Genomic DNA, 27,939 nt, shown 5'->3' on the forward strand with positions numbered 1-27,939 from the left:
CGGACAAAGAATAGATGTGTGATGCCTTTGTTTCTTGTGATCGTGGACAGAAGAAAGCATGAGAGTTAAATGATTATAAAACCTTAAGTTAAATGATTATAAAACCTTAAGTCACAACAGCCTGCATTCTAAAGCTTACCAAAAGCATTCTTTGCAACAACAGCCTCAGACTCCAGTGGTACTCCCATGCCATACTTGTTAACAGCCATGACGCGGAACACATATTCATTTCCTCGCACCAGTTTGCCGACAGAGATGTACGTCTGCTCATGCCTCTCTGAGATTGTGGACCAGACCACTCTGCTGGTTTCACGCCTCTCGACAATGTAGTGTGTCACCTTGGAACCTCCATGATCAGCCTCACATACAGGTTCCCAGCGGAAGGTGATTCTGTCTGCTGTAATGAGGGTAAAATTAATGCTGCCAGCTGGGGATCCAGGTTTGTCTATGGAGGGATGAAAAGGATCACACATTGAGGAATGACAGGAAACCTTTCAAATGTGGGAAAATGACGCAACGTTGTCAAAATACCAAGGATTTCAACCGCGATCGTGGCAGTTGCTGAGCCCAAGATATTCTTGATCTTGATCCCATACGAGCCAGTGTGTTGGCGGGTCGCATCCTTGATCACGATGGCCGATGAGTCGGTTGTGCTTTCCACACACAAGGAATCAGAAGCCACAAGCTCCTTCCCATTCTTCAGCCACTCGATGCTTGGCTGAGGTTTGGCGATGATTCCGACTCTGATTTTAACTGAAGTTCCGGCTTTGTATTGAACCACATCCAAATACTCTGGAGGGACGTCGAGGGCTGGAGCACCTGCACAACAAAATATTGGAAACATTTTCAATGCATAGTGTTTTTCTTAATATCACCAATAACACTGATGCGTGAAAGAATGAAAATGAGCACTAACCACACGCATCAATACAAGTGACTGGGCCGGCAATAAGAGAAGGGTTGCTGACAGAGCCAAGAGCATTTTTTGCATACACCCTGAACTCATAAGACTCATTGTGGTTCAGGCCAGACACTGTGAAGTCCATCTCAAGGATATTTGTGAAGTTAGCCTTCACCCATCTGCCAATGGCTGCTTCCCTTCTCTCCAGACTGTAGCCGGTGATCTTACTGCCGCCATCATACGGTGGCCTCTGCCAGGACAGGCTGACTGAGTTCTTTGTGACTTCAGTGACATGGACATTTGCAGGAGGCTCTGTAGTAGAGAAGTCAGAAGGGTGCCAAATTAAAATGGAGTAAAAGAAAGTGCCGACTATATGAATGAAAAGTACTACCTACCACATGCGTCAATAGCCAGCACCTCTTCAGATATCTTGCTCATCTTTCCGATACCGGCAGCATTTTCAGCTGCCACCTTGAACTCATAGATGAGACCTGGGCAGATGTTGGTGACCCGCAACTGGTTTCCTGGTACTGCTGTTTTATTAATCTTTTGCCAGAGGATACTGCTCCTTTCCTTCATCTCAAGATGATATCCGATCACGGGATTCCCGCCATCGTTGACCGGTTCGTTCCAGCAGACAGTCAGGTTATCTCTACATACGAAACTAACCCAAGGTGTGGATGGAGGTCCAGGGAAGGCTGGAATTAAAATGATAGCATATGTGAGTTAATGGTGCATTTGAAAAACGTAGTTGTTACATGTAATAAAACTATAAAGCAAAAATGACTTACTGAATGGAAGCTTGATCATTACTGGCTTGCTGTCAATGTGGTCGCTGACACCATAGCGGTTCTGAGCCTTAATTCTGAACTGATATTCCTCCCCCTTGGTCAGCTTCGTCGCCTTGAATTCGCTTCTTGCAATGTTAGTTGACATCTCTGTCCAGGTAGGTGTGCTAGTTTCCCGTTTCAGGACGACATAATTGGTAACAGGACTGCCACCATCATACTCTGGAGGAGTCCATTTCAGGTACGCTGTAGTCTCTCCAACCTCTCCTATCTCTACAGGTCCAACAGGGGATCCAGGTTTATCTAGTACAATGAAGTTCATGAAGATCTTGGTGGCACCACCAGGGTTCGAGGCAGTTACTTCGTATTTTCCAGCATCACTTGTCATGCTTTCATTCAGGGTGAATGTTAAGCTGTCAGGAGTGAGTTCGGTCAATAGTCTTTTGGATCCCTTGATGACAACATTGTTCTTGGACAGAGTCACTTTAGGCATTGGCTTGCCAGTCAGTGGAATGTCAAAGGTAAGGTTGGATCCAGCTCTTACATAAACAGCATTCTTGGGGTAATTCTTCAGATCAAACTCTGGAGCCTCTGTTGAAATTCAAGCAAAAATATGAATGCAATGTAAAGCAAACTTGAAGAAAAAAATATATTAAAAGCAAAAACATGGTCCTTTTACAGTAAGTATTTTGTCTATATATTTAATAGGGTTGAGAATCTCTGGCATTAGGGCGATTAGATACATAGAGACACACAGGTAGCGATTTGATTAAAACAACAACATATATACATATATATATATATATGTATATATATATATATATATATACATATATATATATATATATATATATATATATATATATTCTTTTTTTAAATATCAAATTAATTATTTAAAAAGACCACAACAATACAACAATTTATTTTGAGGCGTTTATCTTCACAAACTGCACAAACAATACTTAAAGAGCCATGGGAGGTGCCATTCAACCTACGACCGTGCCATTCAAGCTATGGATGCCACTGCACACACGCACTGCTTTTTTTGTTTTTTGTTTTTGTTTTGCTGCTTGCTGATTGCTGACTGACTTTTTGAACTTTTAAGTCATGATGACTAGTTTAGTTCAAGTGCCGATTGTTATGTCAGCTTCGGGAGATACTTTGATGTGTGTCCTCCCGGAAGTTTCTTTTTAGGGTCGCACAGTACCAACACTGGAACGTATAAGTGGACTGCGAGGACTTGAGAAGAAGCATTATTTTGCTGAGTTATAGCCCATTTAATTGCTGAGATGTACCAATCCAGCCATCCATTTTCTTCCGCTAATCCGAGGTTGGGTCGCGGGGCAGTAGCTTTAGCAGGGACGCCCAGACTTGCCTCTCCCCAGCTACTTCATCCAGCTCTTGCGGGGGATTCCCGAGGCGTTCGCGGGCCAGTCAGGTGACATAGTCTCTCGATCTTATCCTGGGTCGTCCCTGGGGTCTCCTCCTGGTGGTACATCCCCAGAACACCTCACCAGGGAGGCGTTCAGGAGGCATCCTAATCAGATGCCCGAGCCACCTCATCTGGCTCCTCTCAATGTGGAGGATCAGCGGCTCTACTCTGAGCCTCTCCCGGATGCTCGAGCTTCTCACCCTCATCTGTGACGGAGAGCCTGGACACCCTGCGGAGGAAACTCATTTCGGCCGCTTGTATGCGGGATCTTGTTCTTTCGGTCACGAGCTGAGGGCAGGAACGTAGATTGACCGGTAAATTAAATGAGCTTCCCCTTTCGGTTTAGCTCCTTCTTCGACACAACGGACCAATACAAGGTCTGCATCACTGCAGACGCTGCACCAACCCGCCCGTCAATCTCCTGTTCCATTCTTCCCTCACTTGTGAGCAAGACGTCAAGATACTTGAACTCCCCCACTTGGGTCAGGATCTCATCCCTGACCTAAAAAGGGCACTCCACCCTTTTGCAACTGAGGACCATGGTCTCATATTTGGAGGTGCTGATTTTGATCCCAGCCACTTCACACTCGGCTGCAAACCTCTCCACTGAGAGTTGGAGATCAAGGCTTGATGAAGCTAACAGAACCACATCATCTGCAAAAAGCAGAAATGCAATACTGAGACAACCAAACCGGACCCCCTCTATGCCTCGGCTGCACCTAGAAATTCTGTCCACAAAAGTAATGAACAGAATCGGTGACAAAGGGCAGCCTTGGCGGAGTCCAACCCTCAATGGGAACGAGTCCGACTTACTGACGGATATGCGGACCAAACTCTGACTCCGATCGTACAGGGGCCGAACAGCCCGTATCAGGGGGTTCGGTACCCCATACTCCCGAAGCACCCTCCACAGGACTCCCAGAGGGACATGGTCGAACGCCTTTTCCAAGTCCACAAAACACATGTAGACTGGTTGGGCGAACTCCCATGCACCCTTGAGGACCCAGCCGAGGGTGTAGAGCTGGTCCACTGTTCCACGGACAGGACGAAAACCACACTGTTCCTCCTGAATCTGAGATTCGACTCCCCGACGGACACTCCTCTCCAGCACCCCTAAATAGACCTTACCAGGGAGGCTGATGGGCCCTCCTGGAGCCGTCACCTCATCGTGGTGGAGGGGTTTGTGTGTGCCAATGATCCTAGGGGCTAAGTTGTCTGGGGCTTCATGGCCCTGGTAGGGTCAATCAACACTGTGTATAGTGGGGATGGGACGCTACTGACCTCGATTCGGGACATTGTGAGTCGCTGGGGAGAATACTTCAAAGACCGCCTGAATTCCACCGACACGCCTTTCCATGAGGAAGCAGAGTCTGGGATCTCTGAGGTGGGCTCTCCTATCTCTGGGGTTGAGGTCACCGAGATGGTTAAAAAGCTCCTCGGAGGCAAGGCCCCAGGGGTGGATGAGATTCGCCGGGAGTTCGTAAAAGCTCTGGATGTTGTGGGGCTGTCCTGGTTGACACGCCTCTGCAACATGGGGTGGACATTGGGGACAGTGCCTCTGGATTGGCAGACTGGGGCGGTGGTCCCCCTTTCACTCCTCAGCCTCCCTGGTAAGATGTACCTACCTTTGCCATATTGTCTGCATATTTACAATCATATCTCTTGCCTTTATGAACGGATATCTGCTCGCATCGGTTTATCGTTCCGAACCCCAATATATACAATATATAGTTATAGTAACATGCATTGAGAACTGCATCTCGGGCTACTGTAGATTACAAAATATAGCGTACATTTGCAGCGATGTAAAATACATTACCGTGAAGTTCCTTGACGATAACTGGTACAATCATCTCTTTTGGTTCACTTAGTCCAGCATGGTTCTCAGCTCGCACTCTGAAGAAGTACTCTGTGCCTTCCCGAAGGCTTTTTATGGTGTGGCTCATGGTCCTCACTGTGGCACACTTGACCCATTTGGTCTGTCCCTTCTCCAGAGCATCAATGAGGTAACCCTTCACTCTGCTACCACCGTCATACTCGGGTCGTGTCCAGGCAATTGTAACGCTGTCTTTGGTGACATTTGCAACTCCGAGTTTCATGGGGACGCTTGGCACCTCTGTGACACAAAAGGGTACCATAGAATGAGTTCATTTTGCAACCATGATGAAATGAAAAGGGATCTATTTGAACCTTACCTGTAATCTTCGTGCCAGCCTTAGCCTCTTGTGGTACGCCCACGCCATATTCATTCTCTCCGATAACTCTAAAGTAATAGATGGCTCCTTCAAGCAGGTCTTCCACTTTGTACGTCAATGCATGGCAGTTAGTTGTCACAGAAACCCAGGCCTTTTTACTGGCCTCGCGCTTTTCAACATGGTAGGCCTTCACTGCTTCTCCACCATCATTCTCAGGGGCTTCCCAAGTGAGGGTTGCTGAGTCCCTGGTTACTGCTGAAACTTTGACATTGACTGGGGGTCCGGGAGAGTCAAGCACCTTGACAACTATGGGTAATGTTGCTTTTCCTAAAGATGATTCAATACTGACGCAGTATTCTCCTGAGTCATTTCTTGTTGACTTTTCAATGGTCAGTGAAGTGCTGGAGTTTGTTGAATCAATTGTTCCTCTCACCTTTAGATCTCTGCCTTCTTTGGCCCATTCCACTGAGGGAACAGGTTTACCTTTGAATGGAACCTTGAGGGTAAACGCTGTGCCGTGCTGAACCACAAGGACTTTGCGCATCTCGATGTCCACATTGAATGCTGGCTCTACAGTTCTTTCCACTGCCGCAGCTGCATCAGAATAGCAGCTGCGCCCACTGCTTCCAACTTTGTTCATTGCTTTGACACAGAATTCATATTCCATGTCAGGTTTTAGTCCAGTAATTGTGAACTCCAAGCTTTTGGTAAGTGCAATGGCCTCCACCCATCTCTGCAGTTCTTCGGGTGACTCTACTTCCTCTTCTTCATATTCCTCCTCATCATCCGCTAACACCGGTTTTGGTTTGTGAATGTAGTCCCTGTATTCTACACTGTATCCAAGGATAGGAGCACCTCCATTATCAGTAGGTGTTTTCCATCCAATGGACACACTTTCCTTGGTTGAATTCACGATCTTTGGCTTGGATGGTGGAATAGGAACTGCCAGAGGATCGACTGCTCTAAATAAGGCAGAGGTTTCACTTGGAGGGCTCAGACCAGCGGCATTTTCAGCATAGACCCTGAAGTCATACTCACAACCCTTGCGTAGTTTGGTTGCTACTGTGGTGCATTCAGTGACTTGATCTCTATTGACACGGATCCAGTGCATGCCTGTCTTCTCCCGACGCTCTAATACATAGCCAGTGATTGGACTGCCTCCGTCACTCATCGGTTTGCACCACGTAAGGGTCATTGAATCTCCAGTAATATCAGTGACATCAACGTTAAGCGGTGCTGTGGAAAAAGTGTATGGATCGGTGATCTTGACAGCATCACTTTCCAAAGCCTCACCACTTCCATGTTTGTTAATAGCCAAAACCCTGAAGATATATTCATTGCCCTTCAGCAGCCCTGTGACAATGAAGTACGTTTTGGTGACATCGCCCTTCACTAGTGTCCAGGCCAAGCAGCTGGTGTCGCGCTTCTCAACAACATAGTGTGTGATCTCGGCACCGCCAGGCTCCTGAGGTGGACCCCATGACAAAGTGCATTCCTCAGCTGTGAGATCTGTAATCTGCAGAGGTCCTGCAGGGGGACCTGATTTATCCAGAATTACACAATTTATTGGCATGCGAACTGTACCAGCAATGTTCTGAAGAGTGAGTACATATTGACCAGAATCTCTTCTGATACAGTCTTTCACAATCACTGAGGTACTGCTATCTGTTGAAAGAATCTGGATTCTTGCTCTAAGCACAATCTCGTTGCCATCTTTGCTCCACGCAATGACGGGTGCAGGGCGGCCTGCAATGTCAGCATGCATCTTCATAGTTTCTCCTGCTTTAACAAATATTGTCTCTCTGTATTTTACATCCATCATGATGCGTGGCAGCTCTACATCATCCTTGACAGTGATTGGGCCAGTGTTGTCGGAGGGTTCACTGAACAATCCCGCTGCATTCTTAGCAATGACATGGAAGTCATATTGGCTGTTCTCTGTAAGGCCCGTCACATGATAGTGAGTCTCGGGCACATTAGTGAAGTTGCACCTTGTCCAGCGTCCTTCTGGAAGATCTCTACATTCAATGATGTAGCCAGATACATTGGCACCACCATCATACTCTGGTTTGTCCCAAGACAACGACACAGATGTTCTGCTAATAGCAGTGACAACGGGGGTTCCTGGAGGATCACATGGATCTCTTGCCACTACAGCTTCAGAGGCCTTGCTGCATTTACCGATACCAGCAATATTTTCAGCATAGACACGATATTCATACATCATACCCTCTTCTATTCCACTGACTTTGTATTCAGAGTCCTTGATCAGTCCTCTGTTACTCTTAGTCCAGAGAATGCTAGCACGCTCCTTCCGCTCTAGGTGATAGCCAAGAACAGGACTTCCCCCATCATTGACAGGCTCGTTCCAGGTCACCACCATGTAAGACTTGGTAGCAATCTTTACTGCAGGTGTGGAAGGAGGTCCGGGTTGCTTAAAGTTGTACTGAGCTGTAATTGCAGGAGAATCCAAATGTGCGCTCTTCCCATAACGGTTGACAGCATAGATGCGGAATTGGTATTCTGCCCCATGCGTCAGGCGGCCAGCCTTGTAAGAGGTTCTGGCCACATTGCTTGCAACCATTTGCCACTCTTGTGTATTGGTATCTCTCTTCTCAACGATATAGTTACTGATGGAGCAGCCGCCATCGTAGTCTGGTGGAGACCAGGAAAGTGTGATGCTTTCAGAGGTCACAGCATCCACCTTAACGCTTGTCGGGGGACTCGGTTTATCCAGGACAACTATACCTAGATGGGACGTTGCTGTTCCTGCAGTGTTGGCCAGGGTGATCTCATACTTTCCAACATGCTCCCTGGCAGCCTGTTTAATGATAATCTTGGATGAGGTTGCTGTGTTTACAATTGTAACTGAAGAAGTTTGCTTCACAGGAAGACCATCCCTCTTCCATGAGATGACAGGCTTAGGTCTGCCTCTCACTGGAACCTCAACGGTCAAGTCATCTCCAGCCTTCACGCTGTATGTTGTGAATAATAAGTTGACAGATGGCGCAATTGCCACATCCTTTGCAACGACAGGCAAACCAAGCTCCTTCGGCTCACTCTTTCCCTTCTCGTTGATTGCAACAACTCTAAATAGATAGGTTTCGTTGGGAGTCAGGTTATGAATAGTTGCCTCTGGCACCTTGACTGTGCAAGCTGTACCCCATTTTTCACCAATCTTGGGCTTGAATTCCACATTGTAGCAGATGACTTTACTTCCACCATCGTGTGCAGGTTTGTCCCATGAGAGTGAAATGCTGGTTTTAGTCACATGAACAATGGTTACATTGCTTGGTGGCAGGGGTACCTCAGATACTTTAATTTCTTTGGTTTCAACCATTTGTCCTTGACCGTACTCATTAACAGCACAAACTCTAAAGTAGAAAATGCTACCCTCAGGCAACTCTTCAATCTTAACTGTTTTGGCTGTGCAGTTGCTTGTTACAGTAGTGTAGGCCTTCCGGACAGACTCTCTCTTCTCCACAATGTAGTTGGTGACTTTAGACCCACCGTCGGTGAGTGGTGTATCCCAGACAAGCGTCACTGAATCTTTTTTGACCTCCTTCACAGAGAAGTTTTGCGGTGCACCTGGTGTATCCAAAATTCTCACGGCGACAATGGCCGACTTTGAACCACTGCTGTTCTCCAAGGTGAGTGAGTATTTTCCACTGTCCCAGCGGTTAACATTGTCAATTACAACCATGGTGTATGAGCTTGTGGTGTCAATCAAAGCATGATCTGGGAGAGTACCATCGATTTTTTCCCATTTTACAGCAGGTTCGGGCCTTCCTCTAATGGTGACAAACAGACGCAATGTACCACCAGCACGTACAGACACCACCTTTCTGAGATCAGCGTCAAGCTCAATCTCTGGTGCTTCGACCCTGTCCAGAGCAACCACCGTGCCGTGAACATAAGCAGCCTCACCCACTCCCTCTGAATTGATGGCACAGACACGGAATTGGTATTCTTTAGCTTGTTTTAAGTCCGGGACAGTGAATTTAGTGGCCTGAATGCCAGAGGGTGGGGTGCATATGGTCCACTCTTTTTCGACCGGTGCGTCTACTGCCGGGGCAACTTCTACCTCCTCTGTTGATTCTGGTACTTGTGTATACTCCCGTATTTCAACTATGTAGCCCTTGATATAGGCACCGCCATCAAAGTCGGGTTTGCCCCAGGAAAGAGAGATGGAGGACTTTGTGTAGTCTGTCACCTTGGGATGGTGTGGGGGTCCTGGGGGTTTTGTGGCATCACAGGCTCTGTAAAATAGGGACAGTTCACTGAGGTCTCCCACTCCAGCCTCATTGTTAGCCGCAACACGGAACTCGTAAAAGTGATTCGTCATCAATCCTGTCACTTTGAAGTGAGTATCTGTCAGTTTTTGTCTGTTGCACTTTGTCCACCTGACACTGTCTTTGTCACGTTTTTCAAGGTGATAGCCCGCAATATCAGCTCCACCAGTCTGTTCTGGGGCTGTCCATGACAAAACCATGGAATCCTTCGTGATCTGACTTGCATCTGGTGTCCCAGGAGGACTAGGAGGCTTGTATGGATTGCGTGCAATGATGGGCTCACTCTCAAGATAATCACCTATACCGTATTTGTTAACAGCCCTGACACGTAAAATGTATTCATTCTCTGTGAGCAGGTTTGTTAGTTTGTAATACAGAGTCTGGATATTGGCTGCAGCCACTGTCCAGGATAAGCTGCTGGTCTCTCTCTTCTCCAGGATATAATGAGTGATATTAGCACCTCCGTCCAGGGTTGGCTCAGACCAGGCAAGGGTACAATGGTCAGCCATGATTCCTGTTACCTTCAAGGGTCCAGTGGGTTTACCCGGTTTGTCAAGGACTTTGACTGTGATTGGGAAGCTTTTTGTACCACCCAGATTTTTGAGCATAAGTTCATAGTGGCCACTGTCCAATTTGGTCACATCCTTAATAGTCATGGCAGCACATTTTTGAGTATTTTTCACTTCAATGCGCAGAGCTTTGTCCATTTCTTTTCCCTCCTTGAACCAGACCACGTCAGGAATTGGTTTTCCGTGGATGTCAGCATCAAGAGTTAAATGTTCTCCAGCATTGACAACAATAACATCCTTGTACTTGGGGTCCATTGAGGCCCTTGGTGGCTCAATTTCATCAGTAGCAGTAATAGGGCCAGAGCTGTCAGAGGGCTCGCTGAAGACGGCAGCTGCATTCCTAGCAATAACCCTGAATTCATATTGCTCATTTTCTGTCAGACCGCTGATGTTATATTCAGTCTCCATTATATTCGTGAAGTTTTCTCTGACCCAGCGCCCATCGGGAGAGGCAAGCTCTTTCTTCTCAACAATATAGCCATTGACTTTGCTGCCGCCATCATACTGAGGCTTGGTCCAACTAATCTTGATGAGGTTTTTAGAAATGGTTACAGCCTCTGGAGCACCAGGCGGGTCACATGGATCACGAGCGACAAAGGACTCAGAGACTTTACTGCATCTGCCGATGCCAACAATATTTTCAGCATACACTCTGAACTCGTATCCAATTCCTTCTTCTAGATTACAGATCTTAAACAGAGTATCGCCGATCAGAGTCTTGTTCAGTTTGTTCCACAGGATACTCCTCCTCTCTTTGCTCTCTAGATGGTATCCAATAACAACACTTCCACCGTCGTTGACTGGCTCATTCCATTCAATGATCATCATCTCTTTAGTTGCAGATTTAACATACGGGGTTCCAGGGGGGCCTGGTGGCTTGTATGGATACTGCACAACGATAGTCTTGGAGTCTAGAGGAGCGCCTTTTCCATATCTGTTTTCAGCAATGACTCTGAACTGGTATTCCGCACCAGTCTTCAGCTTGGTCACTTTGAAAGCTGTCCTAGCTAGCTGTGTGGTGACTGACTGCCATGTATTGCCTGTGGTCGCTCGCTTTTCTACAATATAATGTTTCACCTGGCATCCGCCCTTGTACTCTGGAGGTTCCCATGAGAGGTGGACAAAAGTGCTACTCACCTCAACAACTTTAAGTGGACCACTTGGTGGACCTGGCTTATCAAGAATAATGATATCCATGTTATCAGTAAATGTGCCCGCAGTATTGTTTGCTGTAATGGAGTACTTTCCAAAGTCCTCCTTGCTCGCTTCAGTGATCTGAATCCCGGTTGTTGCAAGCGTGTTCACCACGTTGACTCTGGAGGTCACCTTCAGGGGCTGACCATCCTTTACCCAGGTGACTCTAGGTTTGGGCCTGCCAAGTACGGGGAATGTCAAGGTCAGATCCTTTCCCGCTAACACACTGTAAGTGTTGAACTGCATCTTAATGGTTGGATCCAAGGTCATGTCACTAGCAACAATGGGTGTCACAAGTGCCTTTGGCTCGCTCTTTCCCTTCTCATTATAAGCAATAATACGGAAGAGATATTCCGTACCACTTGTGAGGCCTGTGACTGTGCCTTCGCATGTCTTTGCATTTGAGGCGACACCCCACTTATCTGTACCCTTAGGCTGCATCTCAATGAGGTAGCCACAAATCCTGCTGCCGCCGTCATGCTCAGGTTTTTCCCAGGCTAGTGACACACTGCCTTTGGTGACATCGACGAGGTAGATGTTTCCAACAGGAAGTGGTACCTCGGAAGCTTTTGAACCTGTCTTTGTTTCAATCGCCTGGCCAATGCCATATTCATTCTCAGCCATGACTCTGAAGTAGTACATAGCCCCCTCAATCAGGTTCTCAACCTTGAATGTCGTCTTTGTGCATTTGGTCGAGACATTTGCGTAAGCCTTCCTCGTTGATTCACGCTTGTCAACTACATAGTTCTTAATTTTAGAACCACCATCGATCAGTGGTGCATCCCAAACAAGAGTGACTGAGTCCTTCCTAACATCTTTCACTACAAGGCTTTGCGGGGCTCCCGGTGTATCAAGGACTTTAACACTAACAAACTCGGACACAGACCCACTGCTGTTGGTCAAGGTTAGACTGTATTTTCCTGAATCACATCTGTCACAGGAGTCTATAGACAACTGTGTGAAGATGGGACTCTTTTCAACCAATGCCTTTTCAGTTAGCTCCTTCCCATCTTTAAACCACTTAATCTCAGGGGTTGGTCTGCCCTTGAATGGAATACGGATCCGAACAGATCCACCTGCCTTCACAGATATTCCCTTCCTCAGCTCAGAATCCAAGTGGATCTGTGGTGGCTCAAGCCGTTCTTCTGGCTTAGCGATTCCCGAGAGGATGGCTGGCTCACCAACTCCAAGTTTGTTCAGAGCACACACCTGAATCTTATATTCCTGACCTTCTGTTAATTTGGGAATCTCATATTTGGTAACACGCAAGCCAGTGGGGGGAGTAACCATGGTCCATTCTTCTTCCTCAGCCTTGCAGACTTCAACAATGTATCCTTGAATGGGGCTACCACCGTCAGACAATGGCTTGCCCCACAACACTGTGATCGAGCTCTGTGTGGAGTCAACAACGTTGAGATATGCCGGCGACCCAGGTTTGTACTTAGGATCGCAGGCCTTGTAGTGAGAGCTCGGTAGACTGGACTCTCCCAGGCCGACAACATTCTCAGCAGCCACTCTGAACTCATACTCATGGCAGGTGGTTAGGCCACTTACTCTGAAGGAAAGGTCAGTGACTTTCTGTCTGTTGCATCGAGTCCATTTAATTCCCGCTCTATCCTTCTTTTCAACAACATAATTTAAAATTTCACTACCACCATCAAACTCTGGGGCAGTCCAAGTGACAGTCATGCTCTCATGAGTAATGTTGGCTACATCCTCAATGTGAGGCGGACCAGGAAGTACAAAAGGAGTCTTCATGATTACTCCACCAGACTCCAGTGGGCTGCTGGTACCATAACTGTTGACCGCCATCACACGGAACATGTACTCATTGCCCTCCAACAAGTTAGTGACTTTGTAGCATGTGGTGGTGCAGCTGGAAGAAACAACAGTCCAAGCTAAACGGCTGGTCTCTCTTCTTTCGATGATGTAATGCGTGATGGGACTTCCTCCATCCTGTAAAGGAGCACGCCACACCAATGAGCATCTATCCTCAGCTACCCCAGCTACGTGAAGGGGTCCCTCACAGGGGCTCGGTCGGTCCAAGACCAACACTTTGAATGGCACAGTTTCAGAGCCTGCCTCGTTTGTTAAATGGAGCGTGTACATTCCACTGTCAATTCTCACAGAGTCCTTAATGACTATCAGTGCATGAGTTTCTGTATTTTTTATGTTAAGCCTGAGTGTATTTTCGATTGGAACTTCATCCTTGAACCACTGCATTGCTGGCAGTGGTTTGCCACGAACGTCTGCGTCCAGCTTGAACATCTCTCCAGCGTTGATAACAATGGTCTTGGTGAATGCAGGGTCAATAGAGAATTTCGGCACTTCAATCCTGTCGCTCGCAGTGATTGGTCCACTGTTGTACGATTGCTTGCTAATGGTGCCAACAGCATTTTTGGCAATGACTCTAAAGTCGTATTGGGAATTTTCCGTTAGGCCAGTGGCAGTGAACTGGGTCTCAATCACATTAGTGAAGTTTGCCCTTACCCAACGGCCTTCTGGCAAGTCACGCCTCTCCACAAGGTAGCCGGTTATATTACTACCGCCATCATACTCTGGTTTCGTCCACTGGATAACAATGGTATCTTTGGTCACGTGGATAGCTTCTGGTGTACCAGGAGGATCACATGGGTCTCTGGCCACGCAACCCTCTGAAACCTTGCTGCACCGTCCGATGCCTACAATATTTTCAGCGTACACCCGGTATTCATACTCAATACCTTCCTCTAAGGGGTGGCTCTTGCAATTAGTCTCATGCAGGAGTGTCTTGTTTATTTTGACCCAGAGAATACTATTCCTCTCTTTTCTTTCGAGATGGTAGCCGAGGACCGGACTGCCTCCGTCCGAGATGGGCTCGTGCCAATCCACAATCTGGTGATCTCTTGAGAGTGAAGAGATGAATGGCGTGCCTGGTGGGCCAGGTTCCCTGTATGGGTACTGAGCAACAACAGCAGATGAATCTAGGCCGTGACTCTTCCCGTACCGGTTCTGGGCAATGATCCTGAACTGGTACTCGGCTCCAGTCTTCAGTCTGGGCACTTTGATTGTGGTTCTGGCACAGTTATTACTGACATTTTCCCATGTTGTTGTTACAGTATCTCTTTTCTGCACAATGTAGTTTGAAATCTGGCACCCACCATTGTGTTTTGGTGGATCCCATGAAATAGTCACACTCTGCGTTGTGATTTCATCAAATTTCACAGGGCCAGACGGGGGTCCAGGCTTGTCAAGTACTATGATTTCAACTGTGACTTCTTTCTTTCCAGCAGAGTTAGCTGCATTAATGCTGTACATGCCTCCGTCATCACCTGCTGCCTCCTTAATGCTCAGACTTGTATAAGTCTGGGTGTTTTTAATGTTCACTCTGGTAGTGAACTTCAGAGGTGCTCCATCTTTGGTCCATGCTATTGTTGGTTTTGGGCGTCCAAAGATTGGCACTTCAATTTTTAGATCTTTACCAACATGGACACTGTAGCTGCTAAAAGTAGGTCGAACATCAGGCTCAAACACCAAGTTCTTGGTCATGACGTGCCCAGAAAGGACTCTCGGGTCACTTTTCCCCTTGTCATTGATTGCTGTAACTCGGAACAGGTAGTCCTCCCCTGGGTTCAGATTGGAAACGGTTGTCTCCATTGTTTTGTATGTGTTAACACCAGACCACTTCTCTTGGCCCTTAAGCTGTATCTCAAGCAAGTAATGGACGACTCTGCTACCGCCATCATATTCTGGACTTTCCCAGGCCAAAGAGATGCTTGTATTTGTTTGATCTGTCACAGTCAAGCTCCTGGGAGCCTGCGGCACCTCTGAGACCTTAAGCGGGTCAACAGTTACTGAAGGCAGACCAATACCATGTGCATTCTCAGCAAGGACTCTGAAGTAATAACTGCAGCCCTCCTGGAGTGGCTCAATCTTCCACGAAAGAGCATGGCAATTAGTTACCACGGCAGCATACGTTCTACGTGTACTCTCTCTCTTTTCCACGATATAGTTTTTTATTTTGGATCCACCGTCTAAAATGGGTGCTTCCCAAGCAAGTGTCACTAATTGGTTTGTAATTTCCTTCACTGTCAGATTTACAGGAGCGCTTGGTGTGTCGAGAACACGGACGACAACAAATGCAGATTTGGTTCCACTAGAATTCTCTGCAGTGATGGTGTATTTCCCACTATCTACTCTGCTCATCTGGTCAATCACAAGCGCTGTGTAACTGCTGGTCACTTCAACTTGAGCCTTCTCCTTAAGTGCAGAATCATCTTTGTCCCATTTGATGCTTGGAATGGGTCTTCCCTTGATTGGAATAAAGAGTCTAAGCGAAAGTCCAGCCTTAATTGTCACAATCTTTCTCAGTTCTGGGTCAATGTCAAGGTCCGGTTCCTCTGCTCTGTCCTGGGCAATAACTGCTCCAGCAACATCAGTGTGCTCGCCAACCCCAACCTTGTTGATGGCACACACTCTCAATTTATAAGCCTGATTTTCTTTCAGGTTTATAACCTCAAATTTGGTCTTCTTGACACCTGTCGGTGGCGTGCACATGATCCAATCCTCTGCAGGTGCATCTGTGGCTGGCACCTCAGCAGCCGAGGCTTCAATCAGTGCCGCACCAGCTGAGACTTGCTCTGTGGTACTGCAGCACTCAATGATGTATCCCTGGATCTCTGAGCCACCATCACAGATGGGCTTGATCCATGACAGGAATAATGACAATTTGGTTGTGTCTGTAACTCTGGGATTCTGTGGAGGGCCAGGCCTGAAGACAGGATCGAGGGCTTTGTAGTATACTGTTGGAGAACTGGGCTCGCCAACACCCACAGAATTCTCTGCTGCAACCCTGAATTCATAATTGTGTCTCTCCAGGAGTCCTGTGACCTTGAAAGTCAAATCTAACACAGTTTGCCTGTTGCATCGAGTCCACCGTACACCTTCTTTGTCATGCTTTTCAATTATATATGTTGTGATAGGACTGCCTCCGTCCTCAGTTGGAGCCTCCCATTTGAGCACCATTGAATCCTTTTTCACATTTAAAATCTCTAAGCCTTTGGGCGATCCAGGGGCTATGTATGGATCTTTAATAATCACTGGCTCAGACTCAAGTGGTGCACTATTACCAAACTCATTTACAGCATGGACTCTGAAGATGTACTCATTGCCTTCCAGGAGCTTTGTAACCTTGTGGCAGGTGTTCGGCACTTTTGGATCCACAACAGTCCAGATTAATCTACTGGTTTCTCTCCTTTCCACGACATAGTGAGATATTTTGCTACCGCCATCTTGTCGCGGTGCTCTCCATGCAAGACAGCATTGGTCTTTTGTTATACCTGTTACAGTCAGCGGTCCTTGTGGTTCTCCCGGTTTATCCAAAATGACCACATTCACTTGTACAGCCTTTTCTCCTCCTGGATTTTTCAGCAGCAGAGTATATGCGCCTCCATCGGAAAGTTTAGCTTCCTTTATAGTGGCACAGGCATGGGTTTCTGTGTTCTTAATCTCTCTGTGGATTGTGTTTCGCATTTCCTGCTCTCCTTTCAACCAGGTGATAGAGGGCAATGGTTTGCCGTGGACATCTGCATCAATCTTAAAATTATCTCCCGCTTTTACCATAATGGTCTGTGTGTACTTGGGGTCAATACTGATACGAGGGGGCTCAATCTCATCCCTGGCAGTGATGGGGCCGGTGCTGTAAGAGGGGAGACTAAAAACGCCAGCGGCATTTCTAGCAGTAACACGGAACTCGTACTGCTTATCCTGCACGAGTCCAGTTGCAGCATATTCTGTCTCTATGACATTAGTGAAGTTAGCCTTCAACCAGCGACCTTCAGGTAGCTCCTTCTTTTCCACCATGTAGCCTGTAATCTTGGCACCGCCATCATACTCGGGCTTTGTCCAAGCGATGTGAACTGAATCCCTCGTAATCCTGGTTGCCTCTGGTGTACCTGGAGGGTCACAAGGATCTCTGGCGACGTGACCTTCTGACACTTTGCTGACTTTGCCTATGCCCACAATGTTTTGAGCATAAATTCTGTACTCGTATTCCATTCCTGGTTCTAGCCCTGTGGTCTTGAAGGTTTGGTCTGTAATAAGCGATTTGTTCAGTTTGACCCAGAGGATACTGGTTCTTTCCTTGCGCTCCAGATGATAGCCTACGATAGCGCTACCTCCATCATTTACAGGCTCATTCCATGCCACCACCATGCTGTCCTTTGTGCACGTTGCAATGGAGGGTGTTCCTGGTGGTCCTGGAAGCTTGTATGGATATTGAGCTACAATAGACTCTGACTGAAGAACTGGACCTTTCCCATATCTGTTTTCTGCTGTGATTCGAAACTGATATTCTGAGCCAGTTTTCAATCTGCCTGCTTTAACTTTTGTCCTTGCAAGGTTTGGAGACACAACCATCCAATTCGTTGTGGACGTGTCTCTCTTTTCCACAATGTAGTTTTTGATTGTGCACCCGCCGTCGTACTCTGGTGGGCTCCAGGAAATGGTCACGCTGTCAGAAGTGACCTCCTCAACCTTAACTGGACCACCTGGCTGACCGGGTTTGTCCAGCACAACAATGCTGATGTCTGCTGTTGCCTCTCCTGCTGTGTTCCTAACTGTAACGCGATATTGTCCAAAATCATCTTTGGAAGCCTCTTTTATGCTGAGGTTCAACACTGTTTGTGTTGCACCAAAGTTTACTCTGGTTGTTCTCTTAAGTGGCTGCCCATCTTTGAGCCAGGAGACGGCTGCTTTGGGACGGGCGACATACGGAACCTCGACTGTCAGGTCTTTACCTGCCAACACACTAAATGTGTTGAACAACATTTTGACAGCTGGTGAAACAACAAGATCTTTCACAATGACAGGCACGCCAATTTGACGAGGGTCACTTGTTCCCTTCTCATTTCTTGCTGCCACACGGAACATATATTCATCACCGGCGTTCAGGCCACCAACGGTAGCTTCTGTTTCTTTCACGATCACAGCCTGTGTCCACTTATCTACACCTTTAGGTTGGACCTCGACAACATAACAGCCAACTCTGCTTCCACCATCATGCTCTGGCTTTTCCCACGAGAGTGTGACACTATTCTTAGTAACGTCCTTCAGACTGATTTTGCCAGGAGGTTGAGGTTTCTCAGACACCTTAACTGATTCACTGGTCTCAATGGGCAGACCAATGCCATATTCGTTCTCTGCCAAAACTCTAAAGTAATAGTTGCATCCTTCTAGGAGCTGCTCAACAGTAAAGGTGGTGTGATGGCACGTGGCGCTGACTGTGGCATAAGCCTTTCTTGTGGACTCGCGCTTTTCAACAATGTAGTTCTTAATCTTAACTCCCCCATTGTTTGCTGGTGGATCCCAAGTTAGACTGACAGATTGATTTGTTACATTAGTTATTTTCAGCTTCTGTGGAGCACTTGGCGTATCGAGTACCCTGACTTGGACTGTGACTGTCTTAGAGCCAGAGCTGTTCTCAACTATGAGGTTATACTTTCCAGTGTCAAATCTGTTGACATTTCCAATGACAAGTGATGTGTATGATGTTGTGGTGTCAATAGTGGCCCTCTCAACAGGTTCACCGTCCTCTTTGGTCCACTTAGCTTGAGGAGTGGGTCTGCCTCTGAAGGGAATAAACAGTCTAAGTGTGCAGCAAGCTCGGAGGGTGACCACCTTGCAGAGCTCTGCATCCACATCAAGCTCTGGGGGGAAGAGTCTGTCTTCAGCCTTGGGGTTGCCAGGTACAGATGCAGGTTCGCCAATTCCTTCGCCATTAACAGCAGAGATGTTGATTTTATACTCCTGACCCTCCGTCAGATTGATAATGGTGAATGAAGTGGCAAGTAGTCCTTCCTTGGGGGTCACAATTGTCCACTCCTCCTCTTCCTTGTCAGATGGAATGCAGCTTTCAATAATGTAACCAGTGATGTCAGAGCCACCGTCATAGGCTGGTTTGTTCCAGGCTACAGTAATAGATGACTTGGTCGTGTCCAGGATTCTGGGGTTGCACGGAGGCCCTGGTTTGTACAATGCGTCACTGGCCTTGTAGAAGGGACTGGAGAGGCTTGGTGCACTGAGACCGGCAGCATTCTCTGCAATGATCCTAAATTCATATTCATGTCCAACAACAAGACCTGTTGCCTTGAATTGCAAATCTCTGACCTTCCTCTTGTTGCACTTGACCCAGCGGAGGCCTACCCTGTCTTTCCTTTCAATGTTGTAGTTTGTGATTGGTGTTCCACCATCGCTCTTTGGCACCAGCCACATAATGACCATAGAATCTTTGCTGACAGCGGTGACCTCAGGATTCTCAGGCACATCGGGAACGTTGTATGGATTGTTGGCAACAATGGGCTCAGAATCAAGAGGCTCGCCGTGGCCATATTTATTCACCGCCATAACTCTGAAGATGTACTCATTTCCTTTCAGTAGCTTCGTCACCTTGTATTCAGTAACCTGCAGGTCTGAAGCCACATTGGTCCAAACAAGTCTGCTTGATTCCCGCTTCTCAACAATGTACCCTTCAATTTTGGCACCGCCATCATCTAGCGGCGGTACCCATGTCAGTAAACAATTGTCAGCTGTGACATTTGACACCGTGAGAGGGCCAACTGGTGGGCCAGGTCTGTCCAGTACTTTCACTCTAAAGATGTGCTTGGAAAAGCCACCAACATTAGTGGAAGTCAAAACAAATTCTCCTCCGTCTGATCTGATGGAGTCTTTGTTGCTCAGTGTTGTTGTCAGTTCAGTGAACTTAATGTCCAGTTTCAATGTGTTCTCAACCTCTTTTTCATTCTTGGTCCAAACCATGGACGGGGTTGGTTGACCAGCAATATCAGCGTTAAGCTTGAAGGACTCCCCTGCCTTCAGCAGAAGCACATCCTTAAAGATGGCGTCCACCATGATACGTGGCTCAATGATGTTATCCTTGCATGTAATGGGGTCCGAGGGGTCAGATGGTGCACTCACTGCTCCTGCTGAGTTTCTCGCCATGACACGGAACTCATAAGAGGCATCTTGAGTCAATCCACTGACGGTGAATGTTGTCTCTATTATGTTAGTGAAGTTAGCTCTGATCCAGCGACCGGCGGGAAGTTCCCTCTTCTCCACGGTGTAGCCAGTAATTTTAAATCCTCCATCATACTCTGGTTTGGTCCACATAATGGTGATAGCATTTTTAGTCGTAAAATTAGGCACAGGCTGACCTGGGGGATCCACAGGGTCCAAGGCCATTATTGCTTCGGAAGCTTTGCTGGGCTTGCCAATTCCAGCCATGTTTTCTGCCATAACGCGGAACTCATAGGCAGCTCCATCTTCAAGCCCGGTAGATTTCAGTACGTTTCCTTTCACAAGACCTTTGCTGATTTTTTGCCACATGATGCTGCTTCGTTCTTTTCTTTCAACATGGTATCCAATGACTTCATTCCCACCATCAGACACAGGTTCATTCCAACCAATTGTTATGGAGTCCTTGGTGAATGCCACCACATGGGGTGTACCAGGTGGTCCGGGAACTTTGAATGGATAGGCAGCCACTACTGACTCTGAGGTTATGGAAGGTCCTACACCATATCGGTTCTTTGCCTTAACTCTGAACTGGTACTCTGAACCAGTCGTTAAACGCGTGGCTTTAAACATGGTACAAATGGCCGTGGAAGTTAGCTCTGTCCAAGTCTGGGTGGTGGTGTCTCTGATCTCAACTACATAGTTGTTAATTGGAACACCCCCATCATTCTCTGGCGTGTCCCATTCAAAAATACAGTAGGTACGAGAGATTTCAGTAATTGTAATCGGCCCCTTGGGTGGCCCCGGAACATCATGCACTTTGACAATGATGTTGTCGACCACAGAACCAACAATGTTCTTTCCTGTTATGGTGTACAAGCCACTGTCTGCTCTGGTGCATTCATTGATGGTGAGGATAACAGTCACAGGAGTCCTCTCCACGTTAGTCCTCTGGGTGAGCTTCAAGGCAGTTCCATCCTTCTGCCAGGTGACCACTGGCCTCGGGCGCCCCATTACAGGAATTTCAACCTTGATGTCGTCTCCAGCTTTAGCAATAACAGTCGACTGACATATGCCACGCAGATCAAACTCAGGCAGAGAGGTTGAATCCTTGACAACGATGGGCTTGCTCTCGCGTGGAACACTTCTTCCCGAGTAGTTAACTGCCATCACATGGAATGTGTATTCTTCATTCTCATTGAGATTCTTCACAGTGAAGTCCATATTCTTGAGAGTTGTTACATGGGCCCACTGATCATTTCCTCTCTTCTGGGCTTCAAGGACATATCCCGTCAGCCTGCTTCCACCATCATGCTTGGGTTTGGTCCAAGCCAGGCTCACAGAGTTCTTGGTAATGTCAGTCGCGATTATGCTTTCTGGGGGACTTGGTGCCTGGGAGGCACGAATAGGATCAGGAGTTTCAACTGCTTCACCAACACCAAACTCATTCTCAGCGGACACTCTGAAGTAGTACTCGCAGCCTTCGCCCAGGTCATTGATCTTGACTGAAGTTGTTGGACAGTTTGTAACAATGGTGGCAAAAGCCTTGCGTGTTGATTCTCTCTTCTCAATAATATAATTTGTGATCTTGGCACCACCATCAATGAGAGGCATCTCCCACTGAAGGACAATTGATTCTTTATCTATTTGGACTGGTTTCAGGTTGAGAGGAGGCCCGGGTGAATCCAGAACTTTCACATGAATACTGGCAGTCTTCTTTCCCGCTGTGTTTTCGAGGGTAAGCGCATATTTACCTGCATCAATCCTTGCACTTTCGGGAATGATCAACATTGTAAATGACTCTGTACTGTCAATGACGGCACGAGGCACAGGACCACCCTCCTTGGTCCAGGTGACTGTAGGTGTAGGGCGTCCTTTGATGGGTACAAAAAGGCGAATGGAACAACCAGCCCTGACAACAAGAGTTCTCCTCAACTCAACATCCAATTCTAAATCAGGCTCAGCTGCACGCTCCACTATCTCAGCCAGTTCCTCAGTTTCAGCAGGTTCACCTGTGCCCTTGGCATTTACTGCACTAATTCTGAAGTGGTATTTGCCCGTGTTTTCCAGCCCAGGAACGACAAACTCTGTGATTCTCAGCGGAGATGACGTGTCCTTAAGCCACTCCTCTGTTCCTTCTTTTCTGTGCTCAATCACATAACCAACGACATCAAGCCCACCATTATCTAGTGGTTTTCCCCAGTTAAGAGTGGCAGTTCTCTTGGTAGTGTCTGTAACCCTTGGATTTACAGGAGGTCCAGGAACATCTGCCAAAAATCCCAAAAGGTCAGTGTCTTATTTTAAGACACAAATAATTAATACATTTTAATAGGAATTTTCAATTTGTTTGCAATTGTTTTTACTTACAGGTAGCAATGACCGTTATGACTGGCATAGACGGTTCACTTGGGTCTCCAAAGCCAGCTCTGTTCTCAGCAAGAATACGGAACTCATATTGCAAGCCTTCAGTCAGTCCAGTGACTTCATAGCTGAGCTCTGCAACTGATTTCTTGGAGGCCCTGATCCACCTTGTGGCCTTTTTTTCCTTCTTCTCAACACAGTAACCAATGATATCACTTCCACCATCTTCAGTTGGTCTTCTCCACATTACTGTAGCTGACTGCCGATCCACTTTTTCAACTTCTGGTTTTGATGGTGGACCAGGAGGACCTACAAACATAAAGGTTATATGAATACAAATCACATCATATTCAGTGTCACAATAACCAAAATTAATAGAATCTAAGATCTCGGGAGGCCAAACTAATACATACCAAATCTATCAACCATTTTGACAGGTGGAGAGTGAGCCGGCTCACTGCTGCCATACTGGTTCACAGCAGAGACTCTAAAGATATACTCGTTGTCCTGGATGAGTTTGGAGGCCACATAATGACAGTTGAAGACCTTCTCTTCCAGAATTGTCCAGAGAAGGCGACTGGTCTCTCTCTTCTCTAGGGTGTAGTACTTGATAGGAGACCCTCCATCTGCTGGAGAAGCTGTCCAGGTCAAGGTGACCTTTTCGGATGAGACACTGCTGCATTCAATGGGACCAGGAGCCGCAGGAACATCCAGAACCTTCACCTTAACTAGTTCCTCCTTCACGCCGAAGGGGTTGCTTGCTGTGATAATGTAATCCCCAGAGTCCTTCCTGGTCGCGTATTTTATTGACAGAGTAGAGGATGTTGAAGTGGTCTCAATATTAATTATATCTGAGGACTTCAAGTACTTTCCTCCCTTAGACCAGTAAGAGGTTGGGGCAGGCTTGCCAAGAATACTTGTGGCAGTCACCACTATAGTTTCCCCAGCTCTGACGGTCACACCGGCCTCCATCACCTGAGCATCGATGATAATGGTTGGTGAAGCTTTTGGATAGAGAAAAGAAACTTGATGACAAACCATGCCACTTTGACTCAACAACCAAGTGTGACAATGGAATCAAACCAAATCACCATAATCATCCACACAGATAATAGTATCTGTCTGGTCAGACGGTGGACTAAGGGCACCGGCTGCATTCTTCGCCCGTATTCTGAACTCATATTTGCAGCCCTCCTGGAGATCAGTTACAGTGTATGCGGGTTCCACAACATTCACACTGTTGGTCTTCACCCAGATCTTAGAGGGAAGATCACGTCTCTCAACTATGTAGCCAGTCAGCCTGTGCCCACCGTCAAACTGTGGCTCAGCCCACTGGAGAGTCACGGTGCTTCTGGTGATGCTAATTACATCCGGTTTGCCTGGAGCATCTGAACACACAAAGAATCACACGTGTGGCAAAACCAACATTGGCAATGCTAAGTTTCACTGATCCTCACGTGTTTCACACTTACCAATTGGATCAAGGGCAACTTGTGGATCAGTGGGAAGACTTGGTCTACCAATACCAGCCAAGTTAATCGCCATTACCCTGAACTCGTACTCAAGGCCTTCAGTCAGCCCTGTCACCTTGTGTTCCTTCATTCTCAAGGCGGTCGGGCTTGACCTCTTCCACAACATACTATTCCTCTCCTTGAACTCAACGTGATACCCTGTGCATTGTGTTGTGGTTCGGGAGAGAGTGCGTCTTCATTAATGTGATGATCTAAACCTTTATATGCAAATCACCTCAAGTATACCACTGTATATCTATGTGTACATGTATATGACATGTAATTAGCTCACACATGGCCATACCTGTGATGGGAGACCCTCCGGTCTTCCTGGGATCTGACCAAGCAAGGTAAGCAGAGTCATGGCGCATACTCATGACCTGAGGTGGAGGAGGAGCGTCGGGAACGTCTGTTAAAAAGCATAGATGTTTGTAGGCAGGAGAAAGCTAATGTTCAGGCAAAAAAGCACAAGTTGCAGGCACTTACTGAATGGATGTTTTGCAATGACAGGCTCCGACTTGAGTCCCTCTCCAACACCATACTTATTCTCAGCACAGACCCTGAAAATATATTCCGTGCCCTCGTGGAGACCAGTTACCCTCATGGTGTTTCTGTCCACCGTAGAAGAGACAGTCACCCACATGTTGGTGATAGAGTCCCTCTTCTCTAGAATGTAGTTTGTGATGTCTGAGCCACCGTCGTCTTTTGGTGCTGCCCACTTTAGTGTGGCACCATCTGCAGTTACATCCTTGAACTTGATAGGTCCTACAGGGATGCCAGGCTTACCCACCACCCTGAAATTAAAACCGGCTGTCAATACATATCAAGACCACAAACATGACAATGCATCTACAAATGCATCTGATTGCAACCTGATGAAAATGGTGGACTCTTTGCTGCCAGCACTATTCCTCAGGGTGATGGTATACTTGGAGGCATCACTTCTCTGGCAATCTCTGATCAGAAGAGTGGTGTTGACTGCAGAGCATTCTGCACAAACACGTCCAGTGTCTGTCAAGTCTTCGTCCTCCCCCTTCTTCCAGGACACCTTGGGCGTTGGTTTTCCGATGATTGGAATTTTCAGACGCACCGTACTGCCCTCTTTGGCAATGTAACACATGTCGGGAAGCTCCCTCAAGTCACAGGTGGGATGAACTGTGAAAATGAGTGTCACAATACTTATACGATACAGATGCCATTACAAAATAAAGCAATCCATTAGTGTTGACATGAGAACTACAGTACAAACTATGTTGTGTGAATGTTTCTCCTTACTGAGTTGGTCCTTGGCAACTACTATCAGCTCCTTGGCAGCACCTTCCCCAGTGTCATTCACAGCTTTAACACTGTATTTGTACTCTCTGCCCTCTACCAGATCTTTAGCGCTGTACTGCATGTTCTTAGACCTCATTAACTCCTTGCACTTCTCGTTGCCATTGAGGACCTCAAGTACATAGCAGATAATGCGGCTGCCACCATCAGTTAGAGGTTTCTTCCAGCTGAGAGTACAAGAGTCCTTGGTAACCAGCAAAGTTTTAAAGTCCATTACAGGACCGGGCTCCTCTGTATGAGTAGAAAAGTAATGGTGACCCAAAAGCAGTGAAATGAAAGAGAATAAAGCTGAAATTTGGTTCATCACACCCACCAGATGCTCTGACTGAGTCAGAGGTCTCGCAGAACTCTCCAACGCCGAGCTGATTGACGGCTGACACTCTAAAGCAGTAGGAACGTCCAGCATTCAGGTCTAACACCTTCAAAGATGTCTTGGTACAATTGTTAGAGACTGTAGACCAGGCCTTCCTCTCAGTGTCACGCTTCTCCACAACATAGTGGGTGACTTCATAGCCACCGTCCAGGAGAGGAGCATCCCAGTAGATGGAGGTGCTCTCCTTCGTGGTCTCTTTAACCACCAGGTTAATTGGTGGCCCAGGAGTGTCTAAAATAAAAAGAAAACACAAAAAGGGAGGGTCAACTCCAAATGTTCCAATTTTTTTTTACCATTGTGCCTTTACTGTTGATTCAACCTTGGCTGAGATAAAAAAAAAAAAAAACGGTTTCTTACCAAGGACCTTGACGATGATGGTGTACATCTTTATGCCAGCCACACTCTCTAGGTTGAGAATGTATTTGCCTGCATCATATCTGTTGACATTCTCCCCTATCACAGTGGTGTCGGTTTTTGTCGACTTAATGACAATGCCTTGGCGGTCCTTGATGTTGGTGTTCATCTTTGCCCAGGTTATCTTGGGCGGGGGTTTACCCTTGATTGTGGCATGAAGCTTCATGGTGGCACCAGCTCGCAGCTCCAGGCCCTCCTTCAGCAGAGCACTCAGCTCCGCCTCTGGAGGTACTAGATGATTATCAAAGATTATTCCCACCAACTTCCAAAAGCCATGAAATTATTTAGATTAACACACTTTTTTTTTGTATTGTCACGATAAAAAAAAGCACAATCCACACCTACAGTGTAACTTGTCATGATCAGTTATCCTACATGCTACTTATTCACACAGAAAATACACGGTGGTAGGAAAAAAAATACCTAAGATGTCCTTTGCAATGTGCTTGCCAGGCACTTCAACTGGTTCACTGAAGCCAACCTTGTTGACAGCGGTGACACGGCACTGGTACTCAGCCTTGTGTATGAGGTTTTCTATGGTGTAGCTGGTATCCTGCAAGTTTCTCGGAACATTGCAGCGGATCCAGTCTGCTGTGTCTGTCCTCCTGCACTCCAACAGGTATCCTAAGATTGGGCTTCCGCCATTGTTGGCCGGGGCATTCCAGCTGAGGCTGAGGGTGCTGTTGGTGGTGTCTGTCACACACGGGTTCAGCACCGGGCCAGGAGGAGCTGTGACAGTGCATTTGATCCCAAGTAAAGAAAAGTACCAAAGAAAGAAAGCAACTTTCAGAGGTCATGAAACTCACTGATGGGATTTTGTGCAGTGGTGGCATCAGAAGGCTCGCTGGGTTTTCCAAGTCCGGCCACATTAACAGCAATCACTCTGAATTCATATTCGACTCCCTCAGTAAGGCCTAAGACATTAAAAGTCCTTTCCATTAAGGGCTTTCTGTTCATCTTGGTCCAGTTCATCTCCATAGTTTCCTTCTTCTCCAACATGTAACCCAGAATGATTGACTTTCCATCGTCAGTAGGCTCCTTCCAGCTCACTGTCATAGCATCCTTGGTGACATTGGTGATCACTGGGGCCTCACACGGGCCAGGGCAAGCTGGGACATACATCAGCATTTTTAGTTCAAACAGTCAAATCATTATTATGTGAATGAAGGGAATATCTTAATAATTTACCAATATCAACGTGCTTAACTATACTCACGGTATTATGCCACAAACAGTTTAGCTGATGAAAGGTCAAACTCACTGAATGGGTTCTTGGCGATGACAGGGGCAGTAATGAGACTGTCTCCGACTCCCCACGTGTTCTCAGCACGGATACGGAACTGGTATTCATGACCCTCAATCAGCTTCTCCACAGTTAATTCAAGATTTTCACCTTTGATCTTTGAGGAGACCTGAGCCCAGTTGGCCCGGCTGGTCTCACGCTTGTCCAAAATATAGTTAGTAATGGGAGCGCCACCATCCTTCAGTGGTGGCTTCCAGGACAACTTTATTTTGTTGGCAAACACTTCAACATATTTGGAACTGGCAGGTGGACCAGGCACATCTGCATAAGACACAAATTCCAAATG

The 27,939-nt window shown here is 46.9% G+C and overlaps 1 protein-coding gene across 3 annotated transcripts in view; it reads right to left on the reverse strand.

Moving 5' to 3' along the window:
• Positions 1-27,939, reverse strand: part of ttn.1 (titin, tandem duplicate 1) — a 192,266-nt gene that overhangs the window by 23,762 nt on the left and 140,565 nt on the right. For all 3 annotated transcript variants that reach the window (XM_061692804.1, XM_061692802.1, XM_061692803.1), the window contains 20 exons: positions 27,612-27,914; positions 27,157-27,459; positions 26,774-27,079; positions 26,294-26,581; positions 25,877-26,167; positions 25,507-25,794; positions 25,104-25,386; positions 24,718-25,025; positions 24,536-24,640; positions 24,193-24,390; positions 23,812-24,108; positions 23,134-23,724; positions 22,727-23,029; positions 5,317-22,626; positions 4,941-5,237; positions 1,693-2,280; positions 1,297-1,599; positions 917-1,213; positions 532-819; positions 140-445 (listed from right to left, as the gene is read on the reverse strand). In XM_061692804.1, coding sequence (XP_061548788.1) covers positions 140-445; positions 532-819; positions 917-1,213; positions 1,297-1,599; positions 1,693-2,280; positions 4,941-5,237; positions 5,317-22,626; positions 22,727-23,029; positions 23,134-23,724; positions 23,812-24,108; positions 24,193-24,390; positions 24,536-24,640; positions 24,718-25,025; positions 25,104-25,386; positions 25,507-25,794; positions 25,877-26,167; positions 26,294-26,581; positions 26,774-27,079; positions 27,157-27,459; positions 27,612-27,914 — 23,253 coding nt within the window. The remainder of the gene's footprint in view (positions 1-139; positions 446-531; positions 820-916; positions 1,214-1,296; positions 1,600-1,692; positions 2,281-4,940; positions 5,238-5,316; positions 22,627-22,726; positions 23,030-23,133; positions 23,725-23,811; positions 24,109-24,192; positions 24,391-24,535; positions 24,641-24,717; positions 25,026-25,103; positions 25,387-25,506; positions 25,795-25,876; positions 26,168-26,293; positions 26,582-26,773; positions 27,080-27,156; positions 27,460-27,611; positions 27,915-27,939) is intronic.

The sequence above is a fragment of the Phycodurus eques genome, chromosome 12 (assembly GCF_024500275.1).
Source record: "Phycodurus eques isolate BA_2022a chromosome 12, UOR_Pequ_1.1, whole genome shotgun sequence".
In the NCBI taxonomy this organism is placed as follows: Eukaryota; Metazoa; Chordata; class Actinopteri; order Syngnathiformes; family Syngnathidae; genus Phycodurus; species Phycodurus eques.